We start from the raw sequence: 16,793 nt of genomic DNA, 5'->3' as shown, positions 1-16,793 counted from the left end.
GTGCCGCGGGTTCGACTCCCTATGTCACTCCCCCATCTCTCTCCCCATTTCCTGTCAGCCTACTGTCTGTCCCTCTATAAAAAATATAAAATAAAGGCGGAAGCAGCAAAAAAAAAAAAACATTTAAAAGTAGCAATACTGCAATGTAGAAATACTCTGTTACAAGTAGAAGTACCGTATATTAATTTTACTTGAGTAAGAGTACAAAAGTATCATCAAAATAATACTTAAAGTACCAAAAGTAAAAGGACTCATTGTGCAGAATGTCCAATTTCACAAGTAAAAAATGTATAACATTTTAAAATATATTGAAATACTGTAGCAGATACTGTAGCAGATCAGTCATGCTACAGCTCACAATCCATGGTCGCTTGGTTTACTTCTTTTCTTTATTATTTGTGTTGTGTTGGATTTATTAATTTAGTTATTTTTGTACAACCGGGCATATAGGCCGACACCATTCCTTTACCCCTGTACCTGTCAAATTGGAAAAGGATAATATTTTTAATATATTGTGGCAGTGGTGGAAAGTAACTAAGTACATTTACTATATTGCACCAATTCTGCCTGCTGTTACAGTCACAGTATACAACTCTTCTGACCTTAATGAACCCATCCCACTGTAGATGTAACACTAAAAGGGTTTAACTTTAACGTTAACTTTAGTGTTTTTGTACCTTAATTCCATGTACAACGCACTTTTTTTCTCGCACCTTTCTCGCACCTTAACCAATAAGTATAAGCTATGTTCACCCACCTTTATATTTTATCTCAGGTACTATGTGTAAATATGCAGGTATTTTTTGTTTCTTGTTTGATCTCCTTTCCCACTCCCCCCCTTCTTCTTCCCTTTCTTTTTTGTATGAAAATAACAACACAATGGGAACTATGCACAAAATGGAATTTCACCCACTGTTTTACCTTGTAAACCTGTGATGTTACAAGAAATCTGATTCTGATTCTGTGAGGCTCAGCAACGTCATAATGCTTGAAGTCATACTGTGTAACATTCATTTCAGTAGGTTTTTTTTCTTTCTCTGACACCAGTTGTCATTACAGCCTTTGTCTATGGAAGTATCACTCAAGAATGAATGCTGCAGTGTCCTAATAATTTGGAACTCAACAAGTTTCAGAAACTGTATTCATTAACTGTAAAAAAAATAAAAAAAAATAAAAAAGAAAAAAAAGAAAAAAAGAAAAGGAAAACACCCGTGTAAACCACTCCTACAACTGGCTTTGTTAGTCTGTGCAGAAAAAATGAGCATGGTTGCTATGTTCACCCTGTTCACCCGGGTGTGATTTCATTACGTCAGACATGATTTCATTACGTCAGACAGGCTATATAAGACCATACACCACTCAGTTCACACAGGGTGTGATTTTTTTGAGTGGTGTAAACCACTCCTACAACTGGCTTTGTTAGTCTGTGCAGAAAAAATGAGCATGGTTGCTATGTTCACCCTGTTCACCTGGGTGTGATTTCATTATGATTTCATTATTTTTGGTACGGACAGACACGTAAACTAACAAAGCCAGTTGTAGGAGTGGTTTACACCACTCAAAAATACAGTACATTTCTGGTATATTTCCGGTGCCTATGTCATTTAAAAATCACACCCGTGTGAAGTAAGTGGTGCAACTCCGTGTGGGGGTCCCTGGGGGGGGGATGGGGGGGGGGGGGGGGGGGGGGGTTGATAAATGACAGAGTTACCGTGTGGGGGTCCCTCTACTGTACCCTCTACTGTACTGTACTGTCACTGTACTATACTGGCACACCCAAAATCACCATATATACAGTTAATATATGCGTGTGTGTTTGTGTGTGTATTAGGTTGCGCACAGGTGGTGAAAAACAACCATGCTGTTTTCGTGCTCAGACGCACCCAGCCACCCAGCCAGCCACCCACCCACCCACCCAGCCAGCCACACACATAGTCACTTAAGGAAGTGGTTGCACCACATAAAAATTGTGTTTAGAGAAGTTGTCAAAAAACTAATTTATGTGGAATGGTACGGTACAGTATGACTTAAATTTATTCTCTGTTGTACCCTGGTGCTGATCTACAAACTCACACTGTGTCGTATTGGGTTCAGAGTTCCACAGCTGTGCCAAACATTTTTAATGTCATGCTACTTAGAAAAGATTCAAAGTGTAGTATGGAGTGAAGAGATGCTATATGGGATATTTACAAACTGACTCATAGTAGATATAAAATCATTGATGTATAAAAGTATTCTTCTCTTGATACAGTTTCTGTTCATTTTGTTGCTTTACTTTGGAATTAGCTAGATTTTTCTGACATCACATGCAGCCACATTGTTGTAACCGAATACAATGCTTTATTAACTATACAGTGTGTCTTTTTCACTTGAAATAAAGGTCCATGCATGCTGGAAGCCCTACACAGTCAAAACCTCAGTGTGAATTTACCCCTTAAGGGGTCCATTTGGTTCCATTTGTAGACTCTGACTTCAATGAACACTGAGGACTGTGTACTCAATATGTTCCTATGAACCAAGCTCTGCTCCAAAACTACAGATGTCTGTGATCCATGAGCTAGTTAGTTAGTGACTGACGTCTCTCTATTGTGAGGCATAACATTTACTTTGCACCCTGTCCGTTACACAGCATATGTTATATGACACAAGCTACACAATGGGTACATGACCAGGGGACATGAGCACACCATTCGATACTATGCCAGGCAGGTGTCTGTCCATTGTGTATTTTTAGCCAAAGTTAGGATAATAATTCCTGGGGAAATTTAACATCCAAATGACTCAGCATTACCTAATAGGTCTGCTCTGTCTGGCCCGTTGCTCTTCCCCTAATTGCATTTTTATTTCAGTGACATGTGTAATACTTCCCCAGGGTGTCTAAAACTTGGGCTTGGGGCCAAGAGAGGGGACCCATGCTCTTAAAATAGTGCCCTTTGAATAAAGCTGTTTCAAAGTAAACAACTAGCAGTATTTCTAACAGAAATCCAACTAACAGAACTAACTATGACATAACTGAGATTTGAATATTCACTTGGACAATGCTTCAAATGCTGTGGCTATGGGTTTCTTAGAGTTATTGCAGTCCTTTGAGTTTATCCAACACAGGTTGTTGGGCCAACACATAAACATGGCTGGCTAGTTTGGCCACACTCTGGACTCTGGATCTAGGTCTGGATATGTGTTGTGTTTTAATCTCTGATCTAGAGAAAATCAATACAGAATATAGGCCTTTTTATTAAAAAAAGAAAGAAAGAAAGAAAGAAAGAAAGAAAGAAAGAAAGAAGAAAAGAAATAGTAACTACTAACTAATGTTTTCAAATAATTGTAGTGGAGTAAAAGTACTATATTTGGATTCAAGATGTAGATATAAAAGTAGTGGAAATTGGAAATACTCAAGTAAAGTACATTTTAATACATACATTAATAATTTTAATTTTACCAAGATTACCTTTTTTCACCTTCGGAATATTGTGCAAATTAGAGCCTATTTGTCATTGGATGATGCAAAAACGATGATTTTTGCAATCCACTTTTTTCTGTGCTGCCAAAGAAAACACAACTTGTTCAAAATTTGACAGCCAGAGATTTAACTAAAACTAAGATGAGAGAACAAATTACAGTTTTTGCTTCACTACATTGGCTCCTGGTTGTTTATTAATTCTATTACGTGTGTTTATAAAGCTCTCAATGGTCTCGCACCTTCCTACCTATGACCATAGATATATATAAGAAAGCTAGATGGCTCACCCGCGCTCTGGCCAATGGAGAGCGACGTTGCTACGTGGCGGCCATCTTACTTCGGTCATAGACAGGGCATGTACTTTTAAATAACCATAACTTGCTCAATTTTCAACCGATTTTCAAACGGTTTGGTTTGTTATAAACGTCAGAGACGTCCGCATACTTATATGCTTTTATACGACGTTCATATAAAAAACAAAATTAAGCAGATAAGCGTCCTGAATCATAGCCACGTTGACAACGTTTGTAATAAACCAACCCTTTTGTAAATCCGTCAAGATTTGAGCGAGTTATGACCGTTTTTGTTTGAGCTGCCATAGAACATACTGTACTGTAGCCCCGAAGCAAGATGGCCGCCGGGTGAACTACGTCAGAGACTCCGCCTTGAGCCATCTAGCCTTTACAGTATATATATCTATGCCTATGACTGCCTGCCTAGATATGTCCCAAACCGCCCCCCTCAGCCCTCAGGTCCTCCACTGCTGGCCTGCTCGATGTGCCTAAAAAAATGACCACTAAAAAACACGGTGAAGCAGTTTTCTGCTTCTGCGGGCCGATGGCGTGGAACAAACTCCCACTATACCTTTAACAGGCAGCCTCTGTAGACATTTTTAAAGCACAGCTCAAGAACAACTTCTATACACTCTTTCTTTTAGTTGAGCTTTTAAAATCCTTGTTGTTATTCATGTCCTCACTGTATTGCCTTATTCACTGCTATTATTTTAATGTTGTTTTATGCCTTTGCTTTTCTTTATTGTTCTTTAAAGCAGCTGCATTTCATGTCATGAAAGTGCTATACAAATAAAGTTTTTTTTGTTTTATTATTATTATTATTATAATGATTTAACTAACAAGAAACCTTCCTGTGAGCTGTTATTGATCTGTGTCAAAAGCTGGTTGACGTCTGACAGCCACAAGAAGGACATTTCTATTTGTAACCCTGTGTGCCTACTGCCTACAAAGGAAATCTAAAACGGACCTGGATTAAAAATGTCATGTATTTCATATATAGTGTGTGTATATATTTCCTGTGCTCACTTTCTGCCCCCAGTCCTGTATGATGGAAACGTGATGCTGGCAGGGTGGGGGAGGGTGGAGAGGGAACACTGAGTCCTAAAGCCGTCTGGACTCTATCATACAGACAGGCAGGGAAACCCTTACATGAACAAAGTATATCACATACAAAGTCACCTCAAAGATATCATCTGGTTACATTTGTACACACTCTGAGTTACAAATGGATACATTAAATGTCAGGATTCTTCTGTGTACATATACAGTACAGTATGTCTTGTCTGTCTGTCTGTCTGTCTGTCTGTCCATTTGAGCACGGAATGTCCATGACATCATGTTGACATCATCAGACGTCATCATTGTGATGAAAGGCACCGCTCACTTCACACGAGTGTGATTTCTGAGGGGCTGTCCAGCTTTTGGTGTATGTGCTAACACAAACTTTGTCCTACACAAACATTAAATCCCATTGACAATGAATGGACAATTTTGAGTGTTCGTGTAAACAAAACATTGCGAGTTGGGTCCCTGCTTCAACTAAGGGGTCCTTGGCCTGAAAAATGCCATGGCCCCGACATGGATTATGTATTAGGCTGCTGGATATGGGTTCTCATTAAGTCACAGCATTCTTTACACTTCACGCATTGAGCACAAAGTAACATCTGTTTTGGGATCAATCAAAATATGTGATTACCAAATGAGTTACCCGGATTAACTAAATATTTAAAAAAATCACACGTGTGAAGTGAGGGGCGCTCTTATCATCGTACATCATCATACATCATCTCATTCCGGCCAATCAGAATTTGCGTCCTCACCTTCGTCTTCAACGTTTGTGTTAGGACAAAGTTTGTGTTTACACACACTTAAAGCTGAACATAGGCCCTCAAAAATGTGAAGTGAGGTGTGCATCACTCCTCCAAAAAGTGTGTTATTGTAACAATTTACAATTACAATTCACAATTTAGGCTTTTATGAGACACTCTTAATCCAGAGCGATTTACATTAAGCAGGACCAAAAAGCATGGTAATACATCGCATACATAAAACGTACAGTAGTTATCATGAATCATACGTAAGCTAAGAACGTAAGTAGTGGAATATCTATATTGTGGAACTATGCAAGTATACTTTATAGTGCTATGTCTACATACAAATGCTATAAGTCTACATAAAATGCTATCTAAGTCTAAAAATGTCAGGGCTAGGGCAAGTGCTACGGGTCATGATGGAGTCTGAAGAGGTAGGTTTTCAGACTACGGCGGAAGGTAACAAAACAAGTCACAAGATGTATTTATATTGGCCACATGACGTATCACGCCATCAATGTTTGTTTAACTGCTGTAAACAACGTCCATATAGACTTGGCTGCCACATGACGTCACATTTAGTGCCCATAGACTTGGCTGAAACAGGTGCCAGTGTTGATGATGGTCTGATCGAGGCCCGAAACGACATTATTTTCACCATGTCACTTTTTGCACTTTTTTGAGAGGCGCTAGCCCCTCCTATGCCCAGCTTTGTGTGTACCACATTTGTGATGATTTGATTGGCCAGCGTTGTGTGTTTGTGTGTACCACATAGTGATGATTTGATTGGCTGAGCACGGAATGTGTACCACATTTGTGATGATTTGATTTGCTGAGCACGGAGTGTGATCATGTATGATGATGTATGATGATAAGAGCGCCCCTCACTTCAGTGTGTAAGTACTATAGTAATGTTACAATGCTTGCATCCAAAGAGCCTCGTTCATACTTCAGTGTGTGATCCCCTTCTTCTTGTTTATGTACACTCTCAGAGTTAAATGAAAACTGAAGGTTTTATTGTGTGCTTGATCGTGCAAGAATGCAACATGCTTCGAGCGGCTATTGAACCCTACTCACCTTATCGACGGGTATCACCAGGAACGCCCCTCCTCCGCTCGATTCCACGATAACCGCCAGGAACTTGGGGTTGACGGCGCAGAACGTGCTGTCCCACGTCACCTTGGATACGCGGATGTCGTCGTACATCTGCTCGGCCTTGACACTCTGGCCGAATACATGCCGGAACTTACTCTGCCGTACAATGCTGCGACTCATCGCTGTGTTGATCACAGAACACATGGAAGCAGAAAAACAAGACAAGTCATAAAGGGAAGCAAGGCAGGACGGATTGAGAGCTGAGTGGCCAAACAATAGTGAAAGAAGGGTGAGGTGAGGAATGATAAATAAAAAGATTGGGGGAAACAGTCTGTATACAGGATTAGGAAAATCATATCTGATTAAAAGAAAATCAATAATATTCAGCAAACAATCAAATGAATGACAACAGTGGAAGCCATAGTTCCACACATTACAAATTCAGACACACATCTTTCAGTACGAAACATGAGCTGCTTTGAACATTGATTATAACGGAGTAGGTATGTAACGATTTCAAAATTGAAATAGATTCAAACTGGTGACAATTTAAATTAATTAATTTTAATTTTAATGATTTCAAAATTTAAATCGATTCAAACTGGTGACAATTTAAATTAATTAATTTTAATTTTAATCGTGATGCAAACAGCAGAGGGCGTGTAAAAAAAGAGGATAAAATACAGGCTCTTTGTAAGAGAATTGATTAAAAAAAGAGAAAGAAAATAGTGGATTTGTGTAAGAAAAATAATTTAAAGAAATGTTTTTTGAGTCATTTGTCTGGAAAATATAATTGCGTAAAGAAATCGTGTTTAAAAAACGATTTTGTTATTCATCTCTATTTTTGGGTGCCAAGTTTCAGCCCAATCAAACCTCAATCGACTTCCAATCCAGTGTAAAAATGTAGTTTTGAAAACAACACGCATGTGCACGCATGTGCGCACACACACACACACACACACACACACACACACACACACACACACACACACACACACACACACACACACACACACACACACACACACACACACACACACACACACACACACACACACACACACACACACACACACACACACACACACTTTTGTTTTCCCCCCATGTTAAAAGAACAAAATACAAAGACATTCTTTTCTTTACATTATTTTATATTGACGTTCATCATTTCATTTAAAATCGTAGTGTTTCTGCAATTATTTGGGGCCCCACTTCCACCATACCCTTTTACCAGTGACCAGTGGTCCCCAGCCCACAGGTTGAGATTGAGAATCAGTGGTGTGTAGACGAAGGACAAAAGGAGCAGCTCTAGTATAGAGGTTCTAGTACAGGGGTTCTCAACCCCCGAGGGGTTGGCGACCCCCAGGTTGAGAACCCCTGTTTTCCCATCATGTATTGTGAAGCGTCCTCTTTTGTCTTTTTCCAGTGTTCCTGTTCTGCATGATAGCTTGTGTCTGTATGATCATGTGAGTCTTCGTTTTATAGCCAAATAAGATTGTTTAAATAGTGACATATATGCAGGTTACGTCACGTGTACTTCCTAATTATGTTATTATGCTGGACCGAAACGTTGATTTAATAAAGAACATCCCTTTTGTCAGTTCCAGACAGTGTGCAGGATATTTTTCTTTGATTTGATATCATTGATCCCTTTCTGAACATTATGCAGGTCTTGCAGGATAGTAAAACTCTTAAACTTTGTTTTTGTTAAAGTTTTGTTTATTTTCTTTGCTGCTGGACATCTTTAGGGTAACTCTGAATTTTGAGACGTCGTGTCTACTTTTGCTGTGTCATTATTATGTTCCCCGAGGATACAGAATGAGTAGTCGAGCTGTGCTAATTACTTTGAATACATTTCTGTAACACAGTAACACATTTCACAGCCATGTCTGATACTGGTCTATAGTCATTTTGTTCCACTATGGATCTAGTCATATGTTTTAGATACCCTATTGAAAAGCTATTATTAATATGTGAGGTGAATTGTTTTAACTCTACTGTGCTATTACAGTGGGTTGTTGTTCCTGTCATCTTGCTGTTATGTGGTTGTCCCCGGCAACAGGCCAGAGGGGCTATAAGCCTCGAGAAAAAAAATAAAAAAAATACACAGGAGGCATTCTAGAAGTATGATAGCCATCAGTGAAGATATTATTAATAGCCGATTGTCCCACCAAACACTGTGTGAGAGCCAAATTGCTAAGAGACACAAGACAGAGTGGAAATACACAGATCCAGAATGCAACCTAATGTCACAAACAAAGATGTGGTAACTTTGTTCCACGTTTTCTTAAAACCAAATGGACCAAACGGGGCAACCATTTGTAAAAATAAAAACAGATATGCAAGCTCACAACATGTATTGTGAGCTTGTAGATTGGCTATTGCCGGCAAAGAGAGAGATTTGGTGTAGAGGGGGAAAAGGAGTGGGAGAAGTATAGCGGGTATACTGTATGCGCATGGATAAAGTGAGTGTCAAAGTGAGTTTAACGTTGTTTGACGTTATTTAATGCAATCAGATAGGACTTTTCTGTTTGGATGTACATGGGCTGTCATGGCCAGAAAGTAGTTTTTTGCCACTCAGTAGGCATTCCCGCATAACTTCCGGGTACGATGATGTCACATGCATACCCTCTATAGAACCTTGGGGAACCCTGGTTGTACAGTATAGGAGCCAAAAGCAAAATGCAGTCAGCAAAGTATATCTCTCCCAGCTCACTCTACCTCCAAGTTCAAACCAGCCTTCAGGAGAGCAGGTGAGTGCCATTACATATAGCCGCTGGAGGCCACCCACAAAGCAACTCCAAAAAAAGTGAGTAGACGGCGACGTTGAAATGATCCCAGAAATGTTTTAAAGTTAAATACCCCTTTGATGGGATAGTGATGGGATCATGACACCTACGTGATGTGTGACACTTCGCACACCAAGTGGAATGTGATGTTCACAGCGTACAATTGGTAAACCTATAACATATATGTCTGAAATATGACTTAATGAGAGCACACAGACGTACTGTATGTGTTGACACTAAAAGCCCAAATCAGAAGTAGGCCGGTTCCACTCCCCGAAGGCACTCGATAACTGGGTCAAAACTCCTCTTTTGGAACTGTGGATGTGGATGACCATAAACCACCTGGCAACCAATCAGAGCGGGTTTCAGCACACCTGCGTTTTTAGAAGTGGGAATTCAAAAAGAGGTGACACACACACACACACACACACACACACACACACACACACACACACACACACACACACACACACACACACACACACACACACACACACACACACACACACACACACACACACACACACACACACACACACACACACACACACACACACACACACACACACACACACACACTGTATATAATTTAACAAAAAATAGGTGAAAATATGGTTTGGTGTATAGGTAAAAGGGAGGGGGGCAAGAAAAGACCCCTAGGGGACCCTGGACAACAAAAGGGTGTGGTTAAAAGTGAACTGGCCTACTCTTTCTGCCAATGAATGTGGATCTAGGAATCTAGATCGAGATTATGAAAAACATAATTGAAGAAGGTTAAATATATCACTTTCAGGATCGAACACAAAGTGCTTTGTGTATTATGGAAGTTTGTATCTGCATGCTACTCACACACTGCTGAGGACCCCCCCCCCCCTCTCTGGCAGAGTGAAAGAATGACATGGCCACTTTCCTAATATAGACATGCCACACTGCCCCTGTAGGCTACACTGTGTAAAGCCTGAGTGCTCATTTCACCCCGAGAGTGTACCAGGGGAACCAAATGGACCCTTTGTACACCACCCTGTCCAAACGCTCCTTCCTTCCCAGCTCTTTTAAGTTAATGATAGGGCAACAAATGTTGACACAATTTGTCCAGAAATACCAACACAACCTGATTACAAGCACACAAAGACAGACACACAGAGAGACAGTCAGATTCTATAAGCTATTGATGAGAAAGAAAGTAGTTATTGGAGGGGGTGGGTGGGGGTCTCCCTCTCCCCGGTGTACATGGTGTCGTGCTCAGTTAAGAAGCCTGCACGACAGCTGCCACGACTTAGAACTAGTATGAGAGAGAAGTGCAGCGTCACAACTGTCTCTAAACTGTGTGAATGTGTGTGACACAGTGACAACACACTGGAGCCTGTCTATGCGTCTTTAGGGACTCCACAGACGCACTTTAACTAGCAGTGCAGCAAACGGGACTGACGCACTAAGCAGCGCTCTGCAGCACCCCACGCACACACAACATGAATAACAATCCACAGCAGTCAGACACTCACTCACCTTATTATGGGTTATGGAGATCTGAACCTCCGAATGCTCCTCTGATTCCCCCCTGATTCCCTGGATGATAGCCTTGTTGCCTCGGTCCCCGTTTAGTCCTCTTTTGTCAGACTAAATTATCCAGTTTTCTAGAGTCGGCGCGGGACCTGCTGAACAGGCGCACTGGAGAACCTAGTGACGCTCCTCACACCGAGAGCGAGAGAGCGAGAGAGAGAGCGAGAGAGAAGGGGGGGGTGAGGGTGGGGGGGTCTATTTTAGGACGGACTGTGTCAGTTGTGGCCAATCTGTGGCGCGTCAGCCACTGGGCCAGCGCGTCAGGGAGGTCAGTCAGTGTCGCCATTGTCAGTGTAGTGTAGCATCGCTATATTGAAAATCGCGAATTAATTGCTACAGTACTTTTCAGTGATATATAAATCTATGGTCATAAAGGCCTGATTGTACTGAAGCTGGCAGATTTTAAGAACCAATTCACGAGTTCAAATGTAGTGTGCACTACTAGTGCCACCTACCTACACATGCCATGTAGCCTATGTTGTGGTGGTGGACCAACACGTGCTTCAATTTGTGTGACTGGCGGTAGAGCACCTGTTGCCTGTTGGTCCCAACACCATCATGGTAGGAGTAGTGACGTAGGACTAGGACAAAGAGATTTTATAACAAGAGACGATAGTCCTTGTATTTTTGGAATCACCACTAGATGGCGCATCACTCCAAGATTGCGGCACGTGCGTATACTGATATTCTGATTAATGTTAAATTGTAAGTAACATCTCATGCACATAAACATGCACGGTCACGCGCGTGCATACATGCATGCGCACACATGCAACCTGGAATTCTGAATGACTATAATTTCTGCACTGATCCATTCCATTCATATTGAATTATGATAAATAAATGAGTGAATAATTATTGTAGGCCTACTATGCATATTTATACTTTAATACTTAATTAATACTTTTTCACTGAAGCATTATATATATATAGTATATATATATATATACGTTTTTGTTTGTACAGTAAACTATAATGTTTTGTAAAGCAACAGTCATCACTCGGGGGCACTGGTCACCAGTGCGCTTGTTACTATGGGACTTAATGGGTCGTCTCTTGTTATAGAATCTCTTTGACTAGGATTTGAAAGTCATGAGTGCGAGTAGGACCATGACTAAGGATTTAAAGAGGTAGGCCTCGTATGTCACTTTAACACTTCTGGAGTCAGATGAACATATGGAATTAATTCTGTATTGGCCATATATGGAGGACGGATCGACGGACAGGTTTTCATAGTAATGTAACCAGTAAGACGTCCTGAGGGCGAGAAGCGATCCGCCTGGGTGACGGCAGAATGCTGGGCGAGCACTGGCGCTTTGGCCCTCGGGGACAGATCAACATATGGAATGAATTCTGTACTGGCCATATATGGAGCGTGTCTTGAGTCGAGTGTACAGGGTTTGATGAGGTCAGATCAACATATGGAACGTCAAAAGAGGTCAGCTCCATATATGGAGATCTAAGGGTGGCAGCGGGGGCAGTGTCCTGAGTGTATACAGGGTTTGATGAGGGCCCAGGTAGGGCCGGGCCTGTTGAGAACTCTGTTGATAACTTTGGGGCGGGCCCATCTAGAGTTTGAATGGACAGGTATCAGTCAAAAGGGAGACATCGAAGAGGAACAGGTCTTCTCCATGTATGGCTATCCAGGGTTTGATGAGGTCAGTGTCGTGATCTTCATATATGGAGATGGCCATATATGGAGCGTGTCACGAGGCGTGACAGACTGGCGGCCATATATGGTGGCATGACACATGTCACGAGGCATCACGGACTGACGGCCATATGGTGGCGTGACAGACGGATCGACTGACAGGTTTTGCAGGTTTTCATAGTAATCTGCGACCTACTGTCGCAATCAAAATCGTACTTAAATCGATTTATGGTTCACCAGAATCTTGGATGTCTTGATTCTAGGCTTAAAATTATTGATCAATAATCTATGGGAAAAATGAATGGCAGATTTTTCAGTGGAACCAGAAAACCACACCTAATGCCATATGGTGTGGTCACTTTTATAGGGAGGAGTGTGTGGAAACTGGAAAGATGTTGTGGGTGTGGATGTAAATAAGCAATAAGCCGCAAGAGGTGTGAGGTTGCCTTGTATTTTATAATGGCTGAGAGGCGTGGTGAGTCACGACACGCACCAGAACCCTCTCAGGCAAGTCCAAATCATACCAATTGTGTGGAATGACTCAATGCTTTTTGAAAATGTTTCTTTCTGCAAGTGTTGTGTTGTCCCTCCCATTCTTCCGGTAGAGGGCGACAAACATCACCTGAAGTCCTGAAACCTGGTAGTTTGTTAGTTAGGGCCTATATCTGCCATCCATTCAACTCTGTCTCCATTTGGTAACATGTCAGGTCGCCCCAATTCCATCTCGCCCCAGCCTTTTTCCGCCGACCTCACGCCGACAGCTCGGTGCGGCGGTTCTTGTATTCTTTATTTTGTTTTTACTGAGAATAAGGTTAGAAATAAGTTTAGGGTTAGGCATAGTTTTACTGGGGTTAAGTTTAGGCATTGTTGAGGTTAGGAATAAGGTTAGGTTTAACCGTTTAAGCATAATTTACTTAGATTACTTTAGGAATACCAGGCCGTGCTGTTCCGCCGGCTGTACGCCCGGGGCGAGTTGGTAAAGGGGCGAGCAGTCTCGTATTCCTCCGTTTTAGGCTGTTATAAATGTGTCTTCCAACAAGTCATTCAACACCATGGGAGTTTGGACTGCTGTGGCTCATTGAACTGTGGTCAATCAGTGTAATAATAACGTAATAAAGCGCTGGGCGAAATGGACAATAAAACACGTGGAATTGGAGGTGATGATGACACAAAGAAACAAAATAGTATAGTCATTGTGTTATTTGACATTAAATTCAGAGCCAACAATGTCATAATATGCCAACATCACAGCACAAGTGACTGCCCAATTACACATGGATCAAACTGTTCTGTTCTGAAGAGTTGTCAATGAGCATGCGATTTCCATTGACGTGGAGCTGATCTTGTTAATAGTGACCATTACCTTCTGACAGCAAACATAAGGCTGAAATTAAGGACAGTGGCAAAGCAGAGCCAGCACAGGAAACAGCTCAATGTAGCCAAGCTCAAATGGCCCAACACCAACAGAGATTTGGGATTGGAACTGAGAAAACGCTTCAGTGCTTTGGCGGACTCCACAGAAGAGGTCTCAGATATTAACAGCAAGTGGGAGGCCATCAAAAAGGTCTATGTAGAGTCAGCCACCAAGGTCCTTGGCTACAGAAAGAAAAACAACAAGGAATGGCTAACCCCTAGTACATGGCAGAAAATAGAGGAACGTAAACAACTTAAGGCAAAGATGTTGAGCACCGAATCACCCAGGCTCCTAGAAGGCCTTTGTAGAGGACATGGCGGATAAAGCAGAGCAAGCTGCTGCAAGGGGAGAAATTAGTACAATCTATATAGCATCACAAAGAAACCCAGTGGCAAGTACACCACCCAGTCGACCCCTGTCAAAGACAAGGATGGCAATCAAAGAGGTAGGAGCGCACACCAAGAGTAGGGAGGTGCTGACCACGGGAGATATACTTTAAAAAGGAAAGGAGAGGTCGCACAAACCCGTAGTCACGATGCCAAAAAACTTTTCATTTTACCAACGTTTCGACAAACAGGTTGTCTTCTTCAGGGTATGAGGAAGAAGACAACCTGTTTGTCGAAACGTTGGTAAAAATAAAAAGTCTTGAGGATGGCAACATCCTGAGGACCGAGCACAAACTGCGAGATGGGTACACCAAAATGTGGAACGCCCTACCAACAGTCATTAAGACATGTGAATCCCTTGACTCCTTCAAAACCGCTCTCAAAGGGCACCTACGGACGGCTGCAATTCGAAACTGGCCCCCGGAAAATCTGAAAAAAGGTAAACTGGCAGGGGATCACACTGTTGTCAATATACCATCGAAAGTGTTTTGTAGGATCTTACTCGGCAGAATTGAATCCGCTGTCGACCAAAACCTGAGACAGGAAGAGGCAGGATTCAGGAGGGATGGGCTGCACAGACCAAATCTTCGCTCTGAAGAACAGTGTGAGCAGTGTGTAGAATGGAACGCCCCACTGCACATCAATTTCATAGACTTTCGAAAAGCCTTCGACAGCCTACATCATGACACCCTATGGAAGATTCTCTTCCTGATGGCCATCGATTGGGTGATGAGGAAGACAACGGCCGATAAACCCAGGGGCATTCAGTGGACTTTGTTCTCCCAACTCGAAGACCTAGATTTTGCCGACGACCTTGCTGTTCTCGCCTCCAAATATATCCATCTGCAGGAGAAAACTGAAAGGGGTTGAAAACATCAATGGCTCCAAAACACAAGTCTTGTGCAGTAATGCCATTCCAGATGCACCAATCATTGTGAATGGGGAAACCATCGATTTGTCGAGAAGTTCACCTACTTGGGAAGTCTTGTCAGCAAGGACAACGCAAGAAAAAAGGACATTACAATTTAGGCATTTAGCAGACGCTCTTAATTCAGTGACTTACATTAAGCAAGAACAAAAATCATGGCAATACATCATATACATAAAAAGTAGTTATCATGAAACATGCGTAAGCTAAGAACATAACAGTGGAATATATCTATATAATGAAACTATATGTATAAACTATACATATATAATATACTATACTATACCATATATACTATAAAGTGCTATAACTACATAAAAAGCAATTCTAGTGCTGTCTACGTAACATGCTAGAAGTCTGTATAAAATGCTATCTAAGTCTACATAAAGTGCTATGTAAGGGACATCAGAGCAAGGTTAGGGAAAGGTCACGGTGCATATTTTTGCAAGGCTCCATCCTACCTGCTTTGACTGGAAGTCAAAGCAGTACAGCCTAAGAACAAAGGTCCGACTGTACAACAGTAACGTAAAATCAGTGCTGCTGTACGGCTCGGAATGCTGGTGAGTGACAGAACTGGATATGCAAAAGATCAATGCCTTCTACAATGGATGCCTCTGTAAAATCTGCCGCATCTTCTGGCCTGAAATCTCCTCAAATAAAGAGCTGCACAGGATGACCAGGTGTTCCAGTGTAGTCGTAAATCAAATTCTGCTGTCTACGATGGCTGGGTCATGTGCTCCGAATGGCCCAGGATCGAATCCCAAAGGTTGCAATGAGATGGACGGTCCATCTCTTATCTTCAAGGTCGACCCAAAAACACCTGGTGACGAACCGGGACACGGGAAGGCTCACAGGAACTGGGCCGTCGCCCTGGGTCCAGTGGTCCATCCCGTGGACTATAATCCAGCTGATCTTGAGGCCTACAAAAACGTGAGATTTTTATTTTATTTTTGATCAACTAGTACCAACGAGGTCAACTAGTGGATATACTAGTCGACTAGTTGAATAGTGGACTAGTTGCTTAAAGCCCTACCACACAGTAACTCTGTAATTTCTCGACCGTTTCGGATGCAGGAATTCAAGGCTTGCCGGAACCGGGCCGCCCACCTGGGTGCGTTCCTGGGGGTCTGGATGTTCCAGGGCCCCGCACACAGTAACTGTCATTTCAAGTACAGTACCTATAACAATAAATGTATAGTTAGGGCACGGGCGGTTAGCTCAACTGTCTGGGCACCTAGGCTGCCAAGCCAGCCGGATGGCGTGCCGCGAGTTCAACTCCTGAGCCCGACGGCCTTTGCCGCATGTCACTCCCCACCTTTCCTGTCTGTCTACTGTCAATAAAGGCATGAAAAGCCACAAAACAAATCTTTAAAAAAAAGAAAAGTAGTTGCACACATAACAGGTGT

The 16,793-nt window shown here is 42.0% G+C and overlaps 1 protein-coding gene across 4 annotated transcripts in view; it reads right to left on the bottom strand.

The window, feature by feature from the left end:
- The window catches only part of coro6 (coronin 6), a 28,879-nt gene extending 17,711 nt beyond the window's left edge, over positions 1 to 11,168 (bottom strand). The window contains exons 1-3 of one of the 4 annotated variants that reach the window (XM_079507225.1): positions 10,955 to 11,168; positions 9,671 to 9,822; positions 6,642 to 6,841 (exon numbers count right to left, since the gene is read on the bottom strand). In XM_079507225.1, coding sequence (XP_079363351.1) covers positions 6,642 to 6,839 — 198 coding nt within the window. In that variant the 5' untranslated portion in view covers positions 6,840 to 6,841; positions 9,671 to 9,822; positions 10,955 to 11,168. The remainder of the gene's footprint in view (positions 1 to 6,641; positions 6,842 to 9,670; positions 9,823 to 10,954) is intronic. The other 3 variants (XM_079507227.1, XM_079507228.1, XM_079507226.1) reach the window with 3 other exon arrangements.
- Between the last annotated feature and the right edge of the window lie 5,625 nt (positions 11,169 to 16,793).

The sequence above is a fragment of the Electrona antarctica genome, assembly GCF_951216825.1.
Source record: "Electrona antarctica genome assembly, chromosome: 8".
NCBI classification, from domain to species: Eukaryota; Metazoa; Chordata; class Actinopteri; order Myctophiformes; family Myctophidae; genus Electrona; species Electrona antarctica.
The sequence above is the reverse complement of the archived record's forward strand: the minus strand, read 5'-3'. Positions and strand labels throughout refer to the sequence as shown.